The sequence below is a fragment of the Coregonus lavaretus genome (genome assembly GCF_964263955.1).
Source record: "Coregonus lavaretus genome assembly, chromosome: 26".
NCBI classification, from domain to species: Eukaryota; Metazoa; Chordata; class Actinopteri; order Salmoniformes; family Salmonidae; genus Coregonus; species Coregonus lavaretus.
The window spans coordinates 26,285,274-26,305,495 of record NC_140013.1 but is presented as its reverse complement, the minus strand read 5'-3'; the positions used below and the strand labels follow the sequence as shown (position 1 = coordinate 26,305,495).

The 20,222-nt window shown below is 44.2% G+C and overlaps 1 protein-coding gene across 1 annotated transcript; it reads right to left on the bottom strand.

Moving 5' to 3' along the window:
• Positions 1-1,488: 1,488 nt before the first annotated feature.
• On the bottom strand, positions 1,489-19,789 carry LOC311101888 (bromodomain and WD repeat-containing protein 3-like). The gene is made up of 41 exons (XM_084143123.1): positions 19,482-19,789; positions 19,321-19,379; positions 19,183-19,212; positions 18,913-18,972; positions 17,830-17,980; positions 17,605-17,703; positions 17,291-17,451; positions 16,967-17,188; positions 15,224-15,324; positions 15,063-15,133; positions 14,714-14,814; positions 14,494-14,534; positions 13,929-14,030; positions 13,698-13,851; positions 11,616-11,750; positions 11,391-11,519; positions 11,064-11,289; positions 10,536-10,736; positions 10,084-10,273; positions 9,819-9,909; positions 9,574-9,717; positions 9,383-9,453; positions 9,045-9,267; positions 8,798-8,914; positions 8,428-8,535; positions 8,151-8,275; positions 7,958-8,040; positions 7,708-7,819; positions 7,514-7,575; positions 7,251-7,406; positions 6,862-7,108; positions 6,707-6,776; positions 6,577-6,624; positions 6,330-6,455; positions 6,094-6,246; positions 5,716-5,885; positions 5,313-5,608; positions 5,057-5,215; positions 4,568-4,882; positions 4,276-4,431; positions 1,489-4,155 (listed from the first exon to the last, which is right to left on the bottom strand). Exons 1-41 carry the CDS (start codon positions 19,516-19,518, stop codon positions 2,687-2,689), a joined length of 6,771 nt encoding a protein of 2,256 aa, XP_083999249.1. The 5' UTR covers positions 19,519-19,789; the 3' UTR covers positions 1,489-2,686.
• Positions 19,790-20,222: the final 433 nt, after the last annotated feature.

The window sequence follows — 20,222 nt, the reverse complement described above, 5'->3', positions numbered from 1 at the left end:
GAAAGTGCAGACGGATTTATAAAATGGTTTATGCCGCGTTCATGTCCTGTCGGAAACCTGGGTCCTTCGGATTAAAATGAACGTAGGTTATTTGCGTAGAGCTTCCTATTGGTTAATTCTGAAGGTGTTTTCACATATAGTCCTCTTTAAAAGAAACGATCTCAGTCCTCTTTAATGTGAACTCTGGGGTAAAAAAAAGAAGCTAAATAACTCAGTTCTCTTTGTATTCACACTGCCCTTGCCTTTGAATGAGAACTCAACTCCTTTGCCAGTTCACTTCACCTATTTTGTGGTCCGAGTCCTCTTTGCATTCACATTGCTACTGTATGTTTAGAAAGGAACCAATAGGTTTTTTCCAACATTCACTCAATGCACTATGGGTTTTTACAAAGTGCAGGACAAGCCATTCCACCAGAATGTGTTATCGGACAGCTAGATATAATGAAGTCAAATCAAATCAAATGTATTCATAAAGCCCTTTTTACATCAGCAGATGTCACAAAGTGCTTATACAGAAACCCAGCCTAAATCCCCAAACAGCAAGCAATGCAGAAGCACGGTGGCTAGGAAAAACTTCCTAGAAAGGCAGGAACCTAGGAAGAAACCTAGAGAGGAACCAGGCTCTGAGGGGTGGCCAGTCCTCTTTTAGCTGTGCCTGGTGGAGATTATAAGAGTACATGGCCACTACTTACATTTTGGAAGCTAATAGATTGCATTTAGTTAAAAATATGATAATAATTGTAATCAAAATATACTATTAACATTTCAATATAATTGGTAACAGAATAAATAACAGAAGAATAACTGCAGATTAAATAATGCTGTAATTGACAATTGTACGCCCCATGTAGGCTACTGCCCCTTTAAGAGCTAGAATTGATTTTGTACCCTATGTTGTGATTCTCACCAAATATGTTGCTGTCTCCTCACAGTATTCAAACCCTACAATCAAATAAACAGTTTATGCAGCTCTCTTAGCCTATAGATCACATATTACAAACAAATAATCTTTACTAAAAACTCACATATTTTGGAATTTCTGTGCATCCTTGACAATCACTAATCAATAGGCCTATCCAAAAACAGCACCCGTTTTTTCAGCGAACCTGCACATCATCAACTTCTCTCTTTTGTGGTACCAATGTGAGAGGGTTTATGGTTGGGGAAACGGTGTTGCAGTAGTCTAGTGTGTGGTGCGGGAATAATGACAAGCGAACCTGGGGAGCTTTGTGTTCACATTGCCCTAAAAAAAGGGAACCGGCTCCCCAGTGGGTGGGTGGGCCTATGCCCTCCCAGGCCCACCCATGGCTGCACCCCTGCCCAGTCATGTGAAATGACTAATAATGAATGTATTTCAATTGACTGATTTCCTTACATGAAGTGTAACTCAGCAAAATCTTTGAAATTGTTGCATGTTGTGTTTATATTTTGGTTCAGTTTAAGGAATGGTTAAGAATGCATAGGAAATTGATAACGCATACAAAGTGAGCCTTGAATTGTGTCTTTATTAACCAGAAAAAAAACAGCCCTCTTGCACTCCACAACTATACTGAGTACCAGTAACTTTTTCCTATGAAATCTGTTTGTATCAAAGTGTATGAAAAACATTAAGCAAAAATGTCAATGCAATTGCAGTTCAAGACCGCCGCAACACACAACTAAATTATGTGACTGGCAAAAAGTTAAATGCAGTTAAGTTCTCTCCGAAAATAAATGTAATACTGAGAGTACATAACACAGAACAACACTAGAATGTCTTCCCAATATGAGAAATCACAGTATTTTGCAATAAGTACTTTTTGGTTTCCTGTACTTGGCAAAAGGGTACCAATTTGTGACATGTGGCAAGACAATGCATTGTAATGCCATACAAAAGGAAAATTAATGCTCAAATTTAAACAAGTTTGCTACAGAGTGATCCTCAAACTTTTCAAAATATGTCATTCTCAATCCCATATATTTACACCTCATTCTATGACTAGAATACACACACACAACACAACATATTCCAAAATAAACAATGAAAGAAATGAAGACAAAAAGGGGGGAAAACTAGGAATTCAAATTTGTACTTTTGGCTCATATCAACAAGTCACCTCACAATACAGTAAAGGATAATTAATGTGGATTTACAAAGGAGTGTTGAAGTCAAAGGAGGGTGAAGTTGATTTGTTTTGTCTCAGTGAGTGTGCTTGGACTGAAACCGCCATCCTGGAAATTGTTCTTGTCCCTACCTACTCTAGCTCCCAAGACTGAATGGCTGAGACTACGGTAAACTTAGTTGACCCCTGAGTTCCTAATGCGAAACTAGTGTATGAAATACCTCTTTACACAGTGTGTTTCTTAGTGCAAGCCAGCAAAATATGCTTGATTAAACAGAAGTATATTAAGATAGCACCCAAGCTGACAACGCTCCCCCGAACGGTTATTTAGCTGGCCAAATCACAAAAGCAGAATGGGAGGTGGTTTGCGCTATATCTTGTGAAAACCAGCTATTCAAATGCTTGTATTCATACATTTTATAAACTTGTTTTTTTCATAGAAAATATAAATATCCCTGAATGAAACAGATTCACAGCATTTCCTCTTGAAAGAGCTACAGTGCTACTACCTTAATGTGGCGATCAAGTGTCTTCAAGGTCTCCAGTTAGTCTCTCTCTCTGGCTAAGCCTCTCTGACTAAGCCTTCATTCGCTGTCGTGATATGTCACCGTTCGTTTGCCGCGGTTTCGGGTCTTGATACGCGTTCCACACGCTCCTCTCTGGAATTCCGCGTACGGCTGGTCACTGTCTGCCTCAGAGGGGTCCCTCTGCCGTTGTCGAGAGTGGCGCGCGGCACCCTTGTCGCTGACCCTTGACCTCTTGTGGCTTTTTCTCTTTGGACTGCTCTGGGACCCTGAGCTGGCAGCGGACTTCTCAGAGGCAGAGGACTCTTCCTCCTCCTCGCTTTCAGAGGCAGAACTGTGGGCACTGCTGCTGCAGCTTTCCTTTTGCTTGCGTTTCTGTCGCTCCAAATGTCTCTTCTCCCTCGGACACTCAACCTCCTTCTCATCCTCTGACCCTGGGTGGGAAGAGGCATCTTCCTGACTATTACAGTGTTCGGGTTCAGACTTGGATCGAGATTCCTTCTTGGGATGCTTGGAGTTGGATCTTTTTGTCTCCCTCTCGTCCTGATCTTCACAGTAGCTCTTAGCCTTGGGCATGCACCGTTTCTTTTCATCAGGGTTGTCTGAGGAGTCTGAGGTGTAAATGCGTTTTCTCTTGGAAGAGGACTGTTGTTTTGTAGCAGCTGGGGAGGCTTTTCGTCGGTTGCGTTGATGTCCTTTATCTGAAACAGCATTGCTCTTCCCATTCTTACAACTGCCTTGCATCTCAGAGTTCAAGTCCTCCTCAGAGTCTTCATTGATGTATTTCTTTTTTGGTTGGGCTCGAAGGCAAGGCCGCCTGCTAGGGCTATGCTTCTCCTTCCGATCAGATTCTTCCTCTGAGGAAGCATGCAGTTTCCTCCTTGCTCTCCTGTTGGGTACAACTTCCTCCTCCTCGCTCTCTGAAACAGAGTCAGTGTGACTCTGTCTTTTGGGTTTGTTGTTGTTGTTTCGCAACTGACGTTTTTTATTGGATTCTCCCTTAGATTCATCATCTGAGTGGTTGCGGTCTTCTTCGTCTTCTTCCTCCCCATCTTCCTCCTCCTCTTCCGACTTCACTCTTTTCTTGCGAGAGCTTGATCTCTTTGGGGTGTCACTGAGTTCCTCTGATTCAGGGCCATCCTGTTTGTGGGTTGAGGCAGATGTTTGTTCTTGGCTTTTTGATGGTAATTTACTATTTTTCTCAGAGCCTTTAGGATGTTCTTTCTCCACCTTTCTCCCGTTTTGGTGAGGGTGCTTTTGAGCATTGTGGTCTCGGTATTCCTCGTCAGAGCTTGCCAGAGGTTTGTGTTGTCTCTTTCTGGAGCCAGACTTCTCCTCTGCCACATAACTGGTAATGCAAGTTCTACTTTTGCTCACTGCAGCGGTTGCCATGCTTCTGGAGGACTTCTGAGACACAACAGCTTTATCCTCTTTTTCTTCCTCCTCCTCTTCTTCACCATCAGAGCTCTCCTCCTCCTCCGAGTTACTGTCATGTTTTGTGCTGTGCCCATTTACATGAGACAAATCATCTGAAATAGAGATAGATACAAACATTAACACTACAGCAACAACTGACTAAACTTGGAGAAAAGGCAGAGAGAAAGTAGCCATGACTGTGAAAGTATTTACAGTATGCCTGTAGCTCTTACCTTTACCCCCTGTCCCTGCAGCTTGTCTGGTCGTCATGCGGCTGCTGGAGTTCTTACTCTCTCCATTCTGATGGCAACGAGAGGATGAAGCTTCACTCTCAATACTGTCCTCATTGTTCTCCCAATCACCCAATGTATCCTTGCCTTTTTTAGAACCTAGGGGAGAGAAAGCGTATGTTACCCAACAGTGTTGAAAATCGGTTCTCAAAGAATGCCTTTTGTGGCTCTGGTACAGTAGATCTGTGAACAATAATAGTTGATCCAAACCAGTCTAAGCTGACTGTGTGCTCACTCTGTGCTGATGACTGATCCTCTGATTCAGAGCTGCTCTGGATCACGGCAGTGCGTTTGCTGACTCGGGTCGCATGGCGGCTGCTTTTCCTCCTATGTTTGTCCTCTTCCTCAGAACCATAGTCTTCCTCAGAGGCTTCCAGAAGCTTCATCTTGTTGACGGCCGCCCTGGCAGTCTTCCTTTTCATTGTCCTGCGGCCCACATTCTCCTCCCTGTAGGTGTCTGTACCCTGGTATGGGGATCTCTCAGAGTCGCTGTCTAGCCGCCTCTCTCGCACACATTTCCTGCTGTGACCGTTCATCTGGGCACCTCTCTCTGGACACACACAGAGCACCAACAACTTTTTAATGGCTAATAATCATATAATAACTAAACTAATATCTGCTCTGTATGGCCAGTTTAGACCTTTAACCATAAGGGCATTTGCCTGACCACTCCCTGCTCTAGTTACCCCTCCTTTTCCCTGCTCTATGGTGTGATGGTGTTTACCTGGCCGTTTGGTGTGTTTCCTATGGGCAGCAGCATTGTTTCTGGTCAGCCTGGTGCTCCTGCTGCTGGACCTGCTTGGGAATCGGCGAGACAAAGAGTTGGACGACTTCCCACCGTCCTCACTCTCCTCATTGGAGGACTCCTCCTCACTCTCAGCAACTGAAATAAAACATAAAAACAGGGATTTTATAAGAGGGACAGAGACTAAGGGATGTCTCGCTAGCTGCCTTCTGCCAGATTTATGTGAAATCCTAACTTTTTGTAGTCTTTGCCCCATTGTTCCTGGTGACTCTTCTGGTTCCCCTGGTCTCTCTGCTGTGATGGTGCCGTGAGGACCCTGGGCGTTTCTCCTCTTCAGAGTCACTCATAGATAACTCACTCTCAATCTCAGAGTCTGACCCTGAGGAGGCTTCAGAAGAGCTGTGGCCTGAGCTGTCACTGTTGTGGCTCCTCCTCCTGGTTCTCTCAGGAGCAGACACTTTGGCTGAGGTAGATTTGGTCGTCGACGCCACTTCCACTTTTTCCTGAGTTTTTAGAGCAGCCCTCTTTTGACTGAAGGGAAAGAACAATATCATTAGAAGTGCTGTAGGTCCTGTGGACCACACAAGTACACGTCCCTAAGCCCAATGAGGTCTGTTGGCAGTAGAAGTGAGGCCTACTTTGTGGTGGTAATGCTGGGTGCAGCAGACTCGTGGTGCTGAAGCTTCTTCCGGAACCTCTGGCTGCGGCGGAGCATCTCGCTGCTCTTGACGGCAGTTTTGTATTGCGATATGATTGTTCTGATTCGCTCTTCGAAGAATGCAGAGAGCCGCAAAGTCATACTGTAGATCTGGGGACAGAGGAGATACAAATCTGTATAGCATAGCAACTTGGCAGCAGGTCCTAGTCACTAGATTGATGACAATCCAGAACCTGACCAATGTTAAATGAAAAATCAACTCAATATAAGATTACTGAATTCTAGTTTTTGATTAAGGTATAAGGATTTCTTACACTGGAATCGCTTGTATGGTTTGGAAATGCAAGAGCTGAACTACCTTTGAGCGTTTGTTTGGTGTGAAGGCTTTAGCGTTGGCAAATATCAGACGTGTGTCTTTGCAGAGCTCCATGGGGTTTTCATAGCGGTCCTCCTCAAGGGTCCCCTTCACCATCCCAAAGTCCATGGGAGTGTCAATGATGCTAAGGTAGTCCTGCAAACAGACATGAGCCACAGATCAACAGTTCTGTCAAAGCTAGAGTCACTATTACAGTAGAACTCTCCGTGTTCTCTTACTGGGTAGGAGGTAGGATCCACAGGCTTTCGGAAGGGCTCTGAGTCCTCACACTCAAATACATAGTTCATCAGACGCTTGCACTGCCCCTTCCAGGAGTCCCGGTCAGGTACCGTCTCCACAGAGCGCTGCGGTGAAGGAAGACACATACATAAGATATAAGATAACATCCCAGCCACTTCCCTAAATTTTCATTGCTGATTTTAAGACAAAGATGTTCTGGTTTTTACATAATCTTTCATTACTTACCTGACGCAGTCTGTGTCCAGAAGAGGGGCCTGGTGCCTCTTCCAGGTCCTGGGAAAGACATTCAAATATCAGTTCATCCCAAAAGTTACACAGCAAGGTTTGAATGATTTGATGATCAAACCTGATTTACCTCATCATCCGTATAGTCCATGTCTTCAATAGCATTGTAGATCTCCATAATATCTGTACAGCTAGGTCGACTGAGGAAATAAAAAGGCAACATAAGTTGTTAAATACGGATACATTAATCTGTATAAGTTTAAGCTCAACACTTGGACAACTCACTTGATAAATTTTTGCAGGACATCTGTGATAAGTTTTGCTGAATGGGCTATCTTGCTCCTTGGCTCATTGAAGGTCCGGGCATTGTGCACAATGTATCTGGCATCCCAAACTAAAGCGGACAGTCGCCTGTAGAACCTATTTATCAGTCTCAGTCTGATGGTGCCCAAGTCTGTCGGGAAGGCTATCGCAGTGCAGTAGGTTGGATACTGAACTATGTCCACCGGGCCAGAGAATGGGGCTACAATATCTGTAAAAAATAAATAAAAAATAAGAAGTGCTGTGAATTTGAAATTCAAAACCTCACTAGCCCATCTAGGAATGGTATACAATGCGAGGTCTGCTGAGGAGGAAATAGCACCAAAATGCAGTGGTGAGGCGAGTGTGCTTACCGACGGTGATGAGTTGGTCAATGCCTGCTATGATGCGTTCACACTCGTCGTCTCTGCTCCTCTCACCCCACTCTCCTGTCTGCGGTTTATACATGACCTCTCTCATCTCCTCTGCTGTCACTTGAACCCCTCCACCTACAGACTCGGGTTGCTGGGCTGAAGAGCACACACACCATTGTTACCATACAGTCAATTACCAAATATTGTACTTCTGTACTAAGTCCTGGAATGTCCCATTTACAACAACAGAGTCTGTAAATTACCATCCTCTGGAATAGCTTCCACATCCCAAGGACTTAGCTTCTCCGTTTCGCCATTGTCCCATCTGGCAACAAAGCAAAACCAAGCAAGTTAGAAGCATGCAATCCACAGCAGAAAGCATCAACCGTTGGGTACCATTTTGACTGGTTTCCAACATTGCAGACCCAATCATACTAGCACTTTAATACATTCTCACCTGACTTTGAAGCACTGGAAATGACTGTCCGGATATTCAGGCTGATATGGCTCCTGACAAACAATGATCCCAAACCACCAGGCATCATCTATTACTGACCGGAATCTGTCATCTGCAGTGAAGGATATTACCATTTTAGATGGGGGAAATGCAGAAAATATTGTATCGAAATGTTCACCCATTCATCTCATGCGTTACTGGACATTGAGTAGTTTGAGGAGCCCTGAGGAGAGACGTCTTGTTAACTTACTTGGCTGCCAGACTCTACTGCGTGCTTCGTCATAACTCTGCCGAAGCACGAGGAAGTCAATCACATCCGGCATGTCATGGTACCTGAGGGGAGGCGTACAGAAGTCCAAAGTTACCAAATGTCTCTGGTAATGTCTGTAAAAATGTACATGTATCTTCAATGTTAGACACTTTGAGGTGGTTGCATCATTTACTTGACATAAAATGATTTGTCTGTGATTTTGCCCGTGCCGTGGTCAATGAGCGTCAGTTTCAGGCGGCACAGTGTCGGAGGGCACACTTCATACTTGATCCCAGTTATTTTAACAAACTCTTGGTCCTGTAGAGAGAAGAAGGAGAATTTCAAGTTACTCTTCAACAATGTCCTTTTAGACACAGGCCCTCAACACACTAACCCATTTTCTACTGCATCAGTGGAAGACAGATTAATCCACTTCCTAGTTTGGAGCAGAGTGGATATGATGTTCTTACCCTCAGCTCCATCTTCCTCCAGGGCTGTTTCTCCATGTTAATGGGGTACAGGTTGTTCCTGTTCACCGCCTCCACATACGCCTCGTGACCCTGGCGGAAATAGATTACCTGAGGGAGAGATGGTAACCGTATTTAGACCAGAGGAGGCTGGTGGGAGGAGCTAGAGGAGGACGGGCTCATTGAAATGGCTGGAATGGAATCATTGGAATGGAGTCAAAATTGGTTTCCATATGTTTCATATCGTTCCATTTATTCCACTCCAGCCATTACTATAGCTCCTCCCACCAGCCTCCTCTGATTTAGACCCCAGCAACTCACACATGAACACAACACAGTAGGGAAGCCATATGGTCCAGACAGAGCCACGTACCTCATCACCCATCTGGGGAACGAAGGGAGACTTCCTGGGAATGACATCAGTGATCCACGTTGAGGGTCTGAACTCGTTGGACACTTCTCTATTGATCGATGGCCTGGCTTTAGGCCGCTGTGATACAAATGAACATTTACGTAAGATTGATTTAATATTCAATAGGGAAGTGAAACTACTTTTTGTCATACCAGAGCAGGATGCAAGCATTAACAAACAAAATATGCAGCTTAGTACAGTGGCTAACCTTGGGCGTCTTGCTTTTGGGCTTCTTGGATTTCTGCTTGCTAGTCTGAGGAGGTGGTTCTTCCTCGTTACTTTGCTGCTTCTCCTCTTCCTCCTCATTATCTTCCTCTTCCTCCGAGCTGCTAAGCTGGCGGCGAACTCGTTTCCGTGATGACACGGGAGTGGAGGGCTGCAGGTTAATCCCAGCGTCCGCTGTCCAGTCAGAGTACTCACTGGACGAGTGGCTGTCATGGGCAACATAAGTTATGTTAGCATTAAACCAAGGGAAACAACAACAATATGACATATGTCATGTACCTCTTTGCAAGGAATCAAGAAAAGCAAAGAGCTTATCTGTACCTTGAACTGTCACTTTTCCATTCCTCTTCCTCATTGGATGAATCCAGTTCACTGCCCTCCATCTCATGGTCCTAGAGGTGGGGAAGGAGATCGCAAGATTTACCACTTTCACCAATATTCCAAATAGCTTATTATTCTCTAACGGACATGTCAAAAGCATATTTCTTATCACACAGGTTTGTAGAATATACCTCTGATGTTGCGGTCTCCTCTCCCTCCTCACAGGAGAACTCGATTAATTCCTCCACAATCCCATCTTTGCTCTGCTGGAAGACTTTTTGCTTTTTGCGGGACTGTGCACGTTTGATGCAAGGCACCTCATCTTCAGAATCATCCTGAGGCAGAAGCAAAGCAGAAATGCAGGTATGAGGTCAGTATCATTTTAAAATCCCTGTGGTCAGTCATGATTTTTAAATGATTAAATATGTCTACTTACTCTACAACTTCCGTATGTCACACGTCGTTTCTTTGCATTGTATAAGGCAATTTCCTCCTCTCCTTTTGTAATTCGGAAGTCATCCTGGCAACTACAAGATCATTTAGACATTTCATTTCAACTTCCATTTCAGGAATAATGTTCTAGAGATTAACCATTTAGGAGTAGACTTGTTTATATACACATGACATCCTTTGTCTTATATAACCAACTATACAAATGATCTCCCCCTGTTGTTTGAGGAATAGAGGGATGTCTGTCTCACCTGTAGACGCTGGATGAGAGCTCAGGTACCACCACCCTGCGTCTCCAGGCCTGCAGGTCCCGCTCCGTGGCCATCTGGCTGCGAGGGGCGTTCTGGTGCATCTGTCTCACCCCCTCCACCTGCCCACTGCGCCGCAGACCCACGTTAGGGGACGACTGCACCTCAGCTGCACCTCGCTCATTCACTGACGCTGGGTACAGAGCGGGAGAGGAGGGAACACAACATGACTGCTTTTCCAGGACCCAATCATTCATTCAACCATAAGGGATGAGAACGTATTTTCCATTTCCAATGGCGTCCTTAATCATCAACATGTAGGAATGTGAAGTATTTGAGCATGCCCAACAGCAATGGTAGTTTATGGAAAGGAAAAGAGAGCTAGGAACATGTTATCTTGCATGCCACGACACAATACTGCAAGTAGAACTGACAGTGTGGGTGTGTTCTGGTACCTCTGAGTGGGGTGCTGGGGGCTGGGAATGCTGGGGCCTGTGCTGGAGCCTCTGCTGGGGCCAATGTCCCTGGTCTGCTCTGCCTGTCCTGCTGCTCCTGCAGCTGCCTGATGGCGTCATCCAGAACACTGCGTCTGGCCGTGGCCTCCTCGTGGTCCGTGATCAGCTGACTGATCACCTGCTCCATCACCTCGCCATCACCTGAGGGGGACAACATGGACACTGCGTGAGGTAGTGGCAAGGGTCTTCAGTAACACACCCATTTACTCACTCGAACAGATTAACCCACCCACTCACAAACTCTCAGAGAAACAGATGGTAGTTGCACTGGTCAAACAGAACCCACCCATCCACACAAACACACGTGCCCAACTGCTCTTTTAGTGTGGGGATGTACTGGTCAAATAAACACCAGGATCATACTGCCTTACAACTGCCTCATAAATGCTGTATAAATAGTCAAATTAACTAAAAGATATGGTCAAAGCAGGCAGACTGAGACAGTCAAGTACTGAGGTAGTAACATACTTGTGGCGACATATCCCAGCTGAGGCACCAGGTGTTCGTCAGCAATGTTCTCCCTCCCGGGGACCAGCCGCTGGTATCTGGGGGGGTGGGGGTTCCCATCCACATCCACCAGGAAGGGAGGGGGCATGAGGTGGGGTGCCTGCTGGGTCTGCTCGTCCAGCACAAAGCCATTGGCGTCCCGGATCAGTGGCCGATAGTCAGTGTGGAAAAACACCTGATCTGGAAGCTGGACAAAGACAGGCAGTCAATCTCACTGGGACGTCATCTCAAACCATTGAATAGAGGACTCTTTCCTATGCATATATGTAGTAGGAGCTGCATCCTTACCTTCTCGTATGGCTTAGAGCTCCCAAAGCCGAATATGACCAGATGGCCGTGGGAGTCTGTGCAGGCAAAGCGCTGGCCGTCGGGAGTGAACTTGCAGTCAAAGACAGCACCATGACCCTGGCCCTCAATCTGTAGGGGAGACAGAGCAACCAAGATGGAGTCAGTCATAGTTGGAGAGAATGGATGTTACTGTTAAGTCTTCTGTGGTGCGTGGCTCCTCCTCACCATGTTGAAGTAGTGCTGTGTCTTTGTGCCCCGGACGATGTCCCAGATGAAGACGTTTCCGTCATGGCCAGCAGACAGCATGATCCTGGGGTCTGAGGGGTGGGGCTCCAGGACAAACACTTCAGCCTCGTGGCCCTGCACAGAGCATCACACAACTGTCAGGTCAACTCACTGTCTGATGGTATTCTGCAATTTGACTAAGTCATTGGCCAAAAATATTTGAGGAAATGCTCCTGAAAAGCATGCTTACAGTGACAAGGGGACAAACAGTAGAACAACTATAATGTCCTCATGACCAAGGAATCTAGGACTATCCTTCAACTATTCTTCATATACAAATACAGTACATTTGTAAAGTATTCAGACTCCTTCACTTTTTCCACATTTTGTTACCTTACAGCCTTATTCTAAAATGGATTTAAATGGTTTTTTCCCCCTCATCAATCTACACACAATACCCCATAATGACAAAGCAAAAACAGGATTTTATTAATTTTTGCTAATTTATAAAGAAATAAAAAACAGATATCACATTTACATAAGTATTCAGACCCTTTCCTCAGTACTTTGTTGAATCACCTTTGGCAGCGATTACAGCCTCGAGTCTTCTTGGGTATGATGCTACAAGCTTGGCACACCTGTATTTGGGGAGTTTCTCTCATTCTTCTCTGCAGATCCTCTCAAGCTCTGTCAGGTTGGATGGGGAGTGTCGCTGCACAGCTATTTTCAGGTCTCTCCAGAGATGTTAGATTGGGTTCAAGTCCGGGCTCTGGCTGGGCCACTCAAGGACATTCAGAGACTTGTCCCGAAGCCATTCCTGCGTTGTCTTGGCTGTGTGCTTAGGGACGTTGTCCTGTTAGAAGGTGAACCTTCAACCCAGTCTGACGTCCTGAGCGGGTTTTCATCAAGGATCTCTGTACTTTGCTCCGTTCAGCTTTCCCTCGATCCTGACTAGTCTCCCAGTCCCTGCTGCTGAAAAACATCCCCACAACATGATACTGCCACCACCATGCTTCACCGTAGGGATGGTATTGGCTAGGTGATGAGCGGTGCCTGGTTTCCTCAAGACGTGACGCTTGGCATTCAAGCCAAAGAGTTCAATCTTGGTTTCATCAGACCAGAGAATCTTGTTTATCATGGTCAGAGAGTCCTTTAGGTGCCTTTTGGCAAACTCCAAGCGGGCTGTCATGTGCCTTTTACTGAGGAGTGGCTTCTGTCTGGCAACTCTACCATAAAGGCCTGATTGGTGGAGTGCTGCAGAGATGGTTGTCCTTCTGGAAGGTTCTCCCATCTCCACAGAGGAACTCTGGAGCACTGTCAGAGTGACCATCAGGTTCTTGGTCACCTCCCTGACCAAGGCCCTTCTCCCCCGATTGCTCAGTTTGGCCAGGCGGCCAGCTCTAGGAAGAGTCTTGGTGGTTCCAAACCTATTCCATTTAAGAATGATGGAGGCCACTGTGTTCTTGGGGACCTCCAATGCTGCATTAATGTTTTGGTACTCTTCCCCAGATCTGTGCCTCGACACAATCCTGTCTCGGAGCTCTACGGACAATTCCTTCGACCTCATGGCTTGGTTTTTGCTCTGACATACACTGTCAACTGTGGGACCTTATATAGACAGGTGTGTGCCTTTCCAAATCATGTCCAATCAATTGAATTTACCACAGGTGGACTCCAATCAAGTTGTAGAAACATCAAGGATAATCAATGGAAACAGGACGCACCTGAGCTCAATTTTGAGTCTCATAGCAAAGGGTCTGAATACTTATGTAAATAAGGTATCTGTTTTTAATTTTTAATAAATTTGCCAAAACAAATCTAAAAACCTGTTTTCGCTTTGTCATTATGGGGTATTAGTTGTAGATTGAGGATTATTATTTTTTACATCTATTTTAGAATAAGACCGTAACGTAACAAAATGTGGAAAAAGTGAAGGCGTCTGAATACTTTCCGAATGCACTGTAGTTGAAGGATGGAAATTGATCTACACTACTAGTAGTCACAGATACAAAATGTCCTCAGCTATCTTTGTGAGACAGCACTGTTCACAAATGGAATGTAAAACAATGCGATTGCTCCTACTTTAAGGATATGTAGCAGCTGGCCCGTGTAGGAGTTCCACACTTTGAGGATATGGTTGTTGACCGCTGTGATTACTGAGTTGTCATGGCGATCCCACGCTACCATGGTGACCTTGGGCTTGAAAAAGCTTTCCTCATTGGTTGCGTGTTCCGAGCTGAGGAGAAAGTTCATATGAAAGGAGGAAAACAGATGCAAGTATGTAATGGTGCCGTCAAGCTGTTCATTCCTAACCCTGGTAGAGTGGCGTTCATGTTGAGAAGAAGGCTCCTCCACTGCTGACGCTGAGTCAGCCTCCAGATGCGTGCTGTGCCATCTCGACTGCCACTCACAAACCTACGAGACGAGGCAAACCAAGACAATGAACTCTAGACCAGTGGTTCCCAACCAGTGGTACAATGACCCCTGGGGGTACTTGGCCTATCCACAGGAGGTACTTGATAAGACTCATAAGAGCATAGGGTTACTGGTCAAATGCAAATGAGGGGGTACTTCAGGGGTACTCCAGGCAGAGCAAAATTCAGTTTGTGGTACAGTGACGTGAAAAAGGTTGGGAACCACTACACTATTTTTTCACCTTTATTTAACCAGGTAAGCCAGTTGAGAACAAGTTCTCACTTACAACTGCGACCTGGCCAAGATAAAGCAAAGCAGCGCGATAAAAACAACAACACAGTTACATATGAGATAAACAAAACGTACAGTCAATAACACAATAGAAAATCTATATAAAGTATGCTTTAACAAAGTAAAACTGTTGGGCTAAGGTGAGTGCTTCACCTAATCACATTTATCATACCTTTCTCCTGAGTGGCAAAATTGGATGCTGTCAACCTTGTCCTAAAAATGAGAACATATATTGACAACAATTATTAGAATATTACATCAACGTTGTTTGTATTTATTGTAAATTAAAGCTTGAATGGATTTAATGATGATTTGTTTTAGGAACTCATTCTTCCTTGTGTTCAGCTGTTCGCTGCTATGTGATGGGTTATCTACTCTTCAAGGGATCTTACCGTGTGTTCATGAAGCTCTGATATTTTTTCAGGGTTCCCACCTCCCAGGTAATAAATTCTGATGACATCGTCAGTACTTCCCGTCGCTAAGAACATGCCACCTAAAATGTTTTATAAAACACAAAAACTACTATAAATGTATCCCAATTTGGTTCAGACCCTCTGTATACCCATGTTAAAATAACTTGTACTTGTAACAGTTGGTGAGGTAAAAAACTAGATCAATACTTCTGTTGAAAATCATATCAGCTATGGTGAGTATAACATGTACTGTATGATCAATTTGTTGAAACGTTTTTAAAGATCCAAAGCATTATTTTACATAAAACTGCTATCTTGACATCGTTACCTGGACTGAATGATGAGCACACCATCTGAACTCCCGGCCTGGGTCGCTCTGTAAACTTCTGCGGGCGATCACTTTACAAACAGAGTGTAAATGTTTCAGACTTTTGATGTAATTTTCAGGATGCAATTATCTTGATCAAATTACCAGCAGTTGAAATTCACCTGAAATTTATGTTATTGACATCCCACTGCCAAAAGCAGATTGTTGCATCAGTTCCAGTGGACACCAGGTATCTCTTTGAGCCCTTGGCAAACGGTGAGAACTGAGGACAGATGTAATTCACCCAGTTAAATGCTGTTCCAGATAGACAGACTTATGCACCCACATCTATACTGAGGGATGTCTACAGTACAGAGAGCAATCACACCAGTGGTCCAATGTGAGCTGCTGAAGCAATCAGGTTTAGTCTTTGTATTTATTATGGATCCCCATTAGCTGCTGCCACTCTTCCTGGGGTCCTGCAAAATTCAGGCACTCCTCTTTGCAGATCTTCTCCAAGTCATTAAAGGTTTTGAGGCTGACGTTTGGCAACTCGAACATTCAGCTCCCTCCACAGATTTTCTATGGGATTAAGGTCTGGAGACTAGCTAGGCCACTCCAGGACCTTAATGTGCTTCTTCTTGAGCCACTCCTTTGTTGCCTTGGCCGTGTGTTTTGGGTCATTGTCATGCTGGAATACCCATCCACAACCCATTTTCAATGCCCTGGCTGAGGGAAGGAGGTTCTCACCCAAGATTTGACGGTACATGGCCCCGTCCATTGTCCCTTTGATGCGGTGAAGTTGTCTTGTCCCCTTAGCAGAAAAACACCCCCATGTTTGACGGTGGGGATGGTGTTCTTGGGGTCATAGGCAGCATTCCTCCTCCTCCAAACACGTTGAGTTGATGCCAAAGAGCTTGATTTTGGTCTCATCTGACCACAACACTTTTACCCAGTTCTCCTCTGAATCATTCAGATGTTCATTGGCAAACTTCAGACGGCCCTGTATATGTGCTTTCTTGAGCAGGGGGACCTTGCGGGCGCTGCAGGATTTCAGTCCTTCACGGCGTAGTGTGTTACCAATTGTTTTCTTGGTGACTATGGTCCCAGCTGCCTTGAGATCATTGACAAGATCCTCCTGTGTAGTTCTGGGCTGATTCCTCCGTTCTCATGATCATTGCAACTCCACGAGGTGAGATCTTGCATGGCGCCCCAGGCCGAGGGAGATTGACAGTTATTTTGTGTTTCTTCCATTTGCAAATAATCGCACCAACTGTCGTCACCTTCTCACCAAGCTGCTTGGCGATGGTCTTGTAGCCCATTCCAGCCTTGTGTAGGTCTACAATCTTGTCCCTGACATCCTTGGAGAGCTCTTTGGTCTTGGCCATGGTGGAGAGTTTGGAATCTGATAGATTGATTGCTTCTGTGGACAGGTGTCTTTTATACAGGTAACAAGCTGAGATTAGGAGCACTCCCTTTAAGAGTGTGCTCCTAATCTCAGCTCGTTACCTGTATAAAAGACACCTGGGAGCCTGAAGTCTTTCTGATTGAGAGGGGGTCAAATACTTATTTCCCTCATTAAAATGCAAATCAATTTATAACATTTTTGACATTTATTTTTCTGGATTTTTGTTGTTGTTATTCTGTCTCTCACTGTTCAAATAAACCTAACATTAAAATTATAGACTGATAATTTCTTTGTCAGTGGGCAAACGTACAAAATCAGCAAAGGATCAAATACTTTTTTTCCTCACTGTACATCATGGGATAAAAAGTGCTGTGTGCAGTTATCCCATTACACTGTTGCATGGTGTCCTACATTTGCAAAACTGTGGACAGCATTAGCTTACATACTCTTTGCCCGGCTAACATTACAGTCAGATAGAAACATAATAAGGGTGTTGGAGGAATATGGAAGCTCCTACCTGTAGGGAGGTAATAGAGCCACTGTGCCCCTGTAGGACAGCCATAGGGGCACAGGTACGAAGGCACCACACTCGGATGGTTTTGTCACAACTGCCAGCCGCCATCAAGGTATTCTCAAAGCTGACAGCCAGGTCTGAGATCTCAGCAGAATGTCCTCTCAGTGTGGAGTGAAGCCTCCCGTCAAACGAAGACCATATTTTCACCAAGCAGTCGTCCGAGCCCTTGAAAGTAGGTTTGACAAGGTAGATAAAGTGATGAGCCTCAGGTATACCACCTAACATGATTTCCCCCAAGAACTTTATCTTTATGATGACACAACTCACAGTGAAAATCCTGAGACCGGTTCGATCAAAAGCGATGCAGTAAACTGCAGACAGATGACCCAGAATCCTCCTGTGCATCCGCATGTGCTGATAGTTGCTCACAGGGTTCACAGTGCTGAACCGTTGAGTACCTGTCAGCTCCCTTCCTCTGTAAACCTCCACTGTGAAGGACAAAACACTATAATTTAGAGTCCAAACATGATAACAACAGAATCATGTTAACAGAAAATAAGCAAACATTGAATTTACAGTACCGGCATCAATAGAAAATAATAATGTGTGAACATGTCAATCCTGTGTCAGGGAATACCCACCTAGATTTGGAGGATCCTTGCAGGTCAAATGCATCTCTGGTGGTCTCCCTCTGTGCAGGGCAGCAAATGACGAGCCTTTCCTCCGAACATTGCCGTAATCTGGAAGAGGTGGAAAGAAAAAGGTAATTTAATAATTTCATTTTACAATTCGATTTCAGAACGAATAGTTGCTGATGTATACATTTAGAATTCACGCTTAGACAAGATACATGTAAAGTTCTGCACCTTTTGAAGTTCTGAGTAAGGACTGCCTCCCGGTTCCCAGTAGGGAATGTACGCCTGGAACACATGATGGCACCTCTTTGTCCAGAATCGGCCCAATCTGTTTACAGATCTGCATCAAATGGTCAGGTGCAATGTGTCTGTTGGCTGCAACCTATGGGATCAAACATAGTGTTGATGAGCAGAATGACTCATCCAGCTTTCATTGTTACAAGTTAAACCATTATGTATGCTTTGTTCCTTCTTCAATCAAGCCATCACAACATTTGTAGGTTGGGTAGCGGTCAAGAGCGTTAGGCCAGTAACCGAAAGGTCGTTGGCTCAAATCCCAGAGCAGACTAGGTGAAAAATCTGTCGATGTGCCCTTGAGCAAGGCACTTAACAATAATTGCTCCTGTAAGTCGCTCTGGCGCATCTGCTAAATGACTAAACATTTTTTACAAAATGTAAATAATGATGACACCAGGAACCATGAAACTACAGAACTGCAACCACATTGTCTATTTATTATTTGGATCAAAGTCTTTGTCTAATATTTCTGTATACTGTCAGCCAGTGGCACTGTAAGAAAATATAATTTCTTAATTTTTCTAGGGGCAAAAAAATAACTGACATAACTTGGGTTCTTCATGTACATCTGATCTCGTTCCACCAGTGTGCTATATTCTTTGTGGGCAGAACGTTTTATGTAAAACACATTAATCAACCGACGAATCACAACACAGGTTACAAGGATAATAACGCAACGACAGCCTTTCTAGGACGTGGATTGGTCAACAGTGGTGTCCTGACGTAGCCAGAACCCCAAGAGTCCCCACCCTATCTGCAGTACAACAGATACATTTATAAATGCTCTATCAAATTTGTTTCTATACTACAGTGTCAAGCTTTCGAGACATACGAAAATACGTAATCCTACATACCGGTAAAAATTAAAATCAGGTTATTATGTAACAAGAATGTAACAACGATTAAATCTGAATAGAACAAAGAGTAAATGGCCCAAGCATGGACACACAACGTGGCTGTCATTCAACAATAACAGACATTCGACAATGAGTTTACATCTATTGATCATAAACTTACCAAATCTTCGTAAGATCTTGGATGTTCATTTCCTTGCCAGTCTAATCTGCAGGGTAAAAGCTATCCCAAATAGAGCGTATTAGTGTAAATCACAACAATGAAGATGCTAGAAATACTGCCAGAAATTAAGTTAGTAAAAACGTGTGATGTCAAACGAGTGAGGCGGCCAGAGAAGCATTAAAAGTCTTGAGTGAGACAAGTTCTACGTTCCAGTCCAATCGGGATCACTAGCTACATACACCGACCGCAGAACGCTGCCGGAATACACACCTGATACTCTTCTAGTTCGCTCGCTAGAACCTGCAATTGATTAAAACAAATAGGTGTTTCGAATGTGCTGCTTTCATAAACTATTAGCCAACAATTTTGAATAGTAAGAAATTATGTCAATAAGGCACGCCAGCTTACCTCAGCCGCACTCCGACATGGACCCGTTGTCAGAAAACGTGAAATTAGGTAATATAGCTCTGTAAGTGAATAGAATACAATAGTAACCACAATTGGATATCAATTAAATCAAGCTTTATCTATAATTTAAGCAATGAATTAGGCAACTATATGCGCCTTACCCGATTCAAGGAGCGAAATATTCCGACTTTTGGCCATTGAATCTGCCGTGATTTGGTGGGTGTACAATAGTAAACTAACTTTATGGATAGTGAGAGTATGATATATTTATTTAATTTCGGTTACACTGCTCTGACCCCCTCCACGGTTGCTCCCGCTTTCTAATCAGCCTGTTTTCAGTCGCCATTGGAAGGATGAGGCCTCAGCAATACTAGTTACTTCCGCCACAGCAGAGGAAATAGGGGGTGGGGAACAACTCTTTATTTTTTGTTCGATAACAACAAAGACAAATCGAAGCTCTCCCGCTAAATGCACTGATATTCTCTTTAAATACATTCGAAAGCTTTGGATCAATGTAAAGAAAGAAAGCTATTTATATATGCGGAATTATAGTTTAAAGACCGCATTGTTGTTTTTTCTTCGACAAGGTCGTGTCTTATTGATGACGTCACTTGTGATGGCGAGACAAAAATTGTGTGGCGTGTCAATGTCACATTTTATTATCCTTTATTTTACTCGGTGCGATTTGTCTTTGATGCAATTACTTCGCTACACTATTTAGACTTTGTTTCAATAACTCAACTAAATAAAGAAAAACATCCCTGTGTGGTATGTAGGCAAATGGGCCATGCAATGCTGATGAGAACAATGCATTACAGCCTGTGCAGTGCGCAATAGGCTTCAATTGCATTGACAAGTTGGCGAAATACTGTATTAGTGCTATGACATTTAAAAAATATATA

What these genes read in the sequence shown, in the direction of transcription:
- LOC311101888 (XM_084143123.1), bottom strand. Translation starts at nt 19,518, where the DNA reads ATGGCCAAAAGTCGGAATATTTCGCTCCTTGAATCGG. An exon ending in GCTCTATTACCTCCCTACAG is followed by an intron (nt 15,325 to 16,966) that starts GTAGGAGCTTCC and finishes ATCTGTCCTCAG; the next exon opens with TTCTCACCGTTTGCCAAGGG. An exon ending in AGCTGCTACATATCCTTAAA is followed by an intron (nt 11,751 to 13,697) that starts GTAGGAGCAATC and finishes TGCTCTGTGCAG; the next exon opens with GGCCACGAGGCTGAAGTGTT.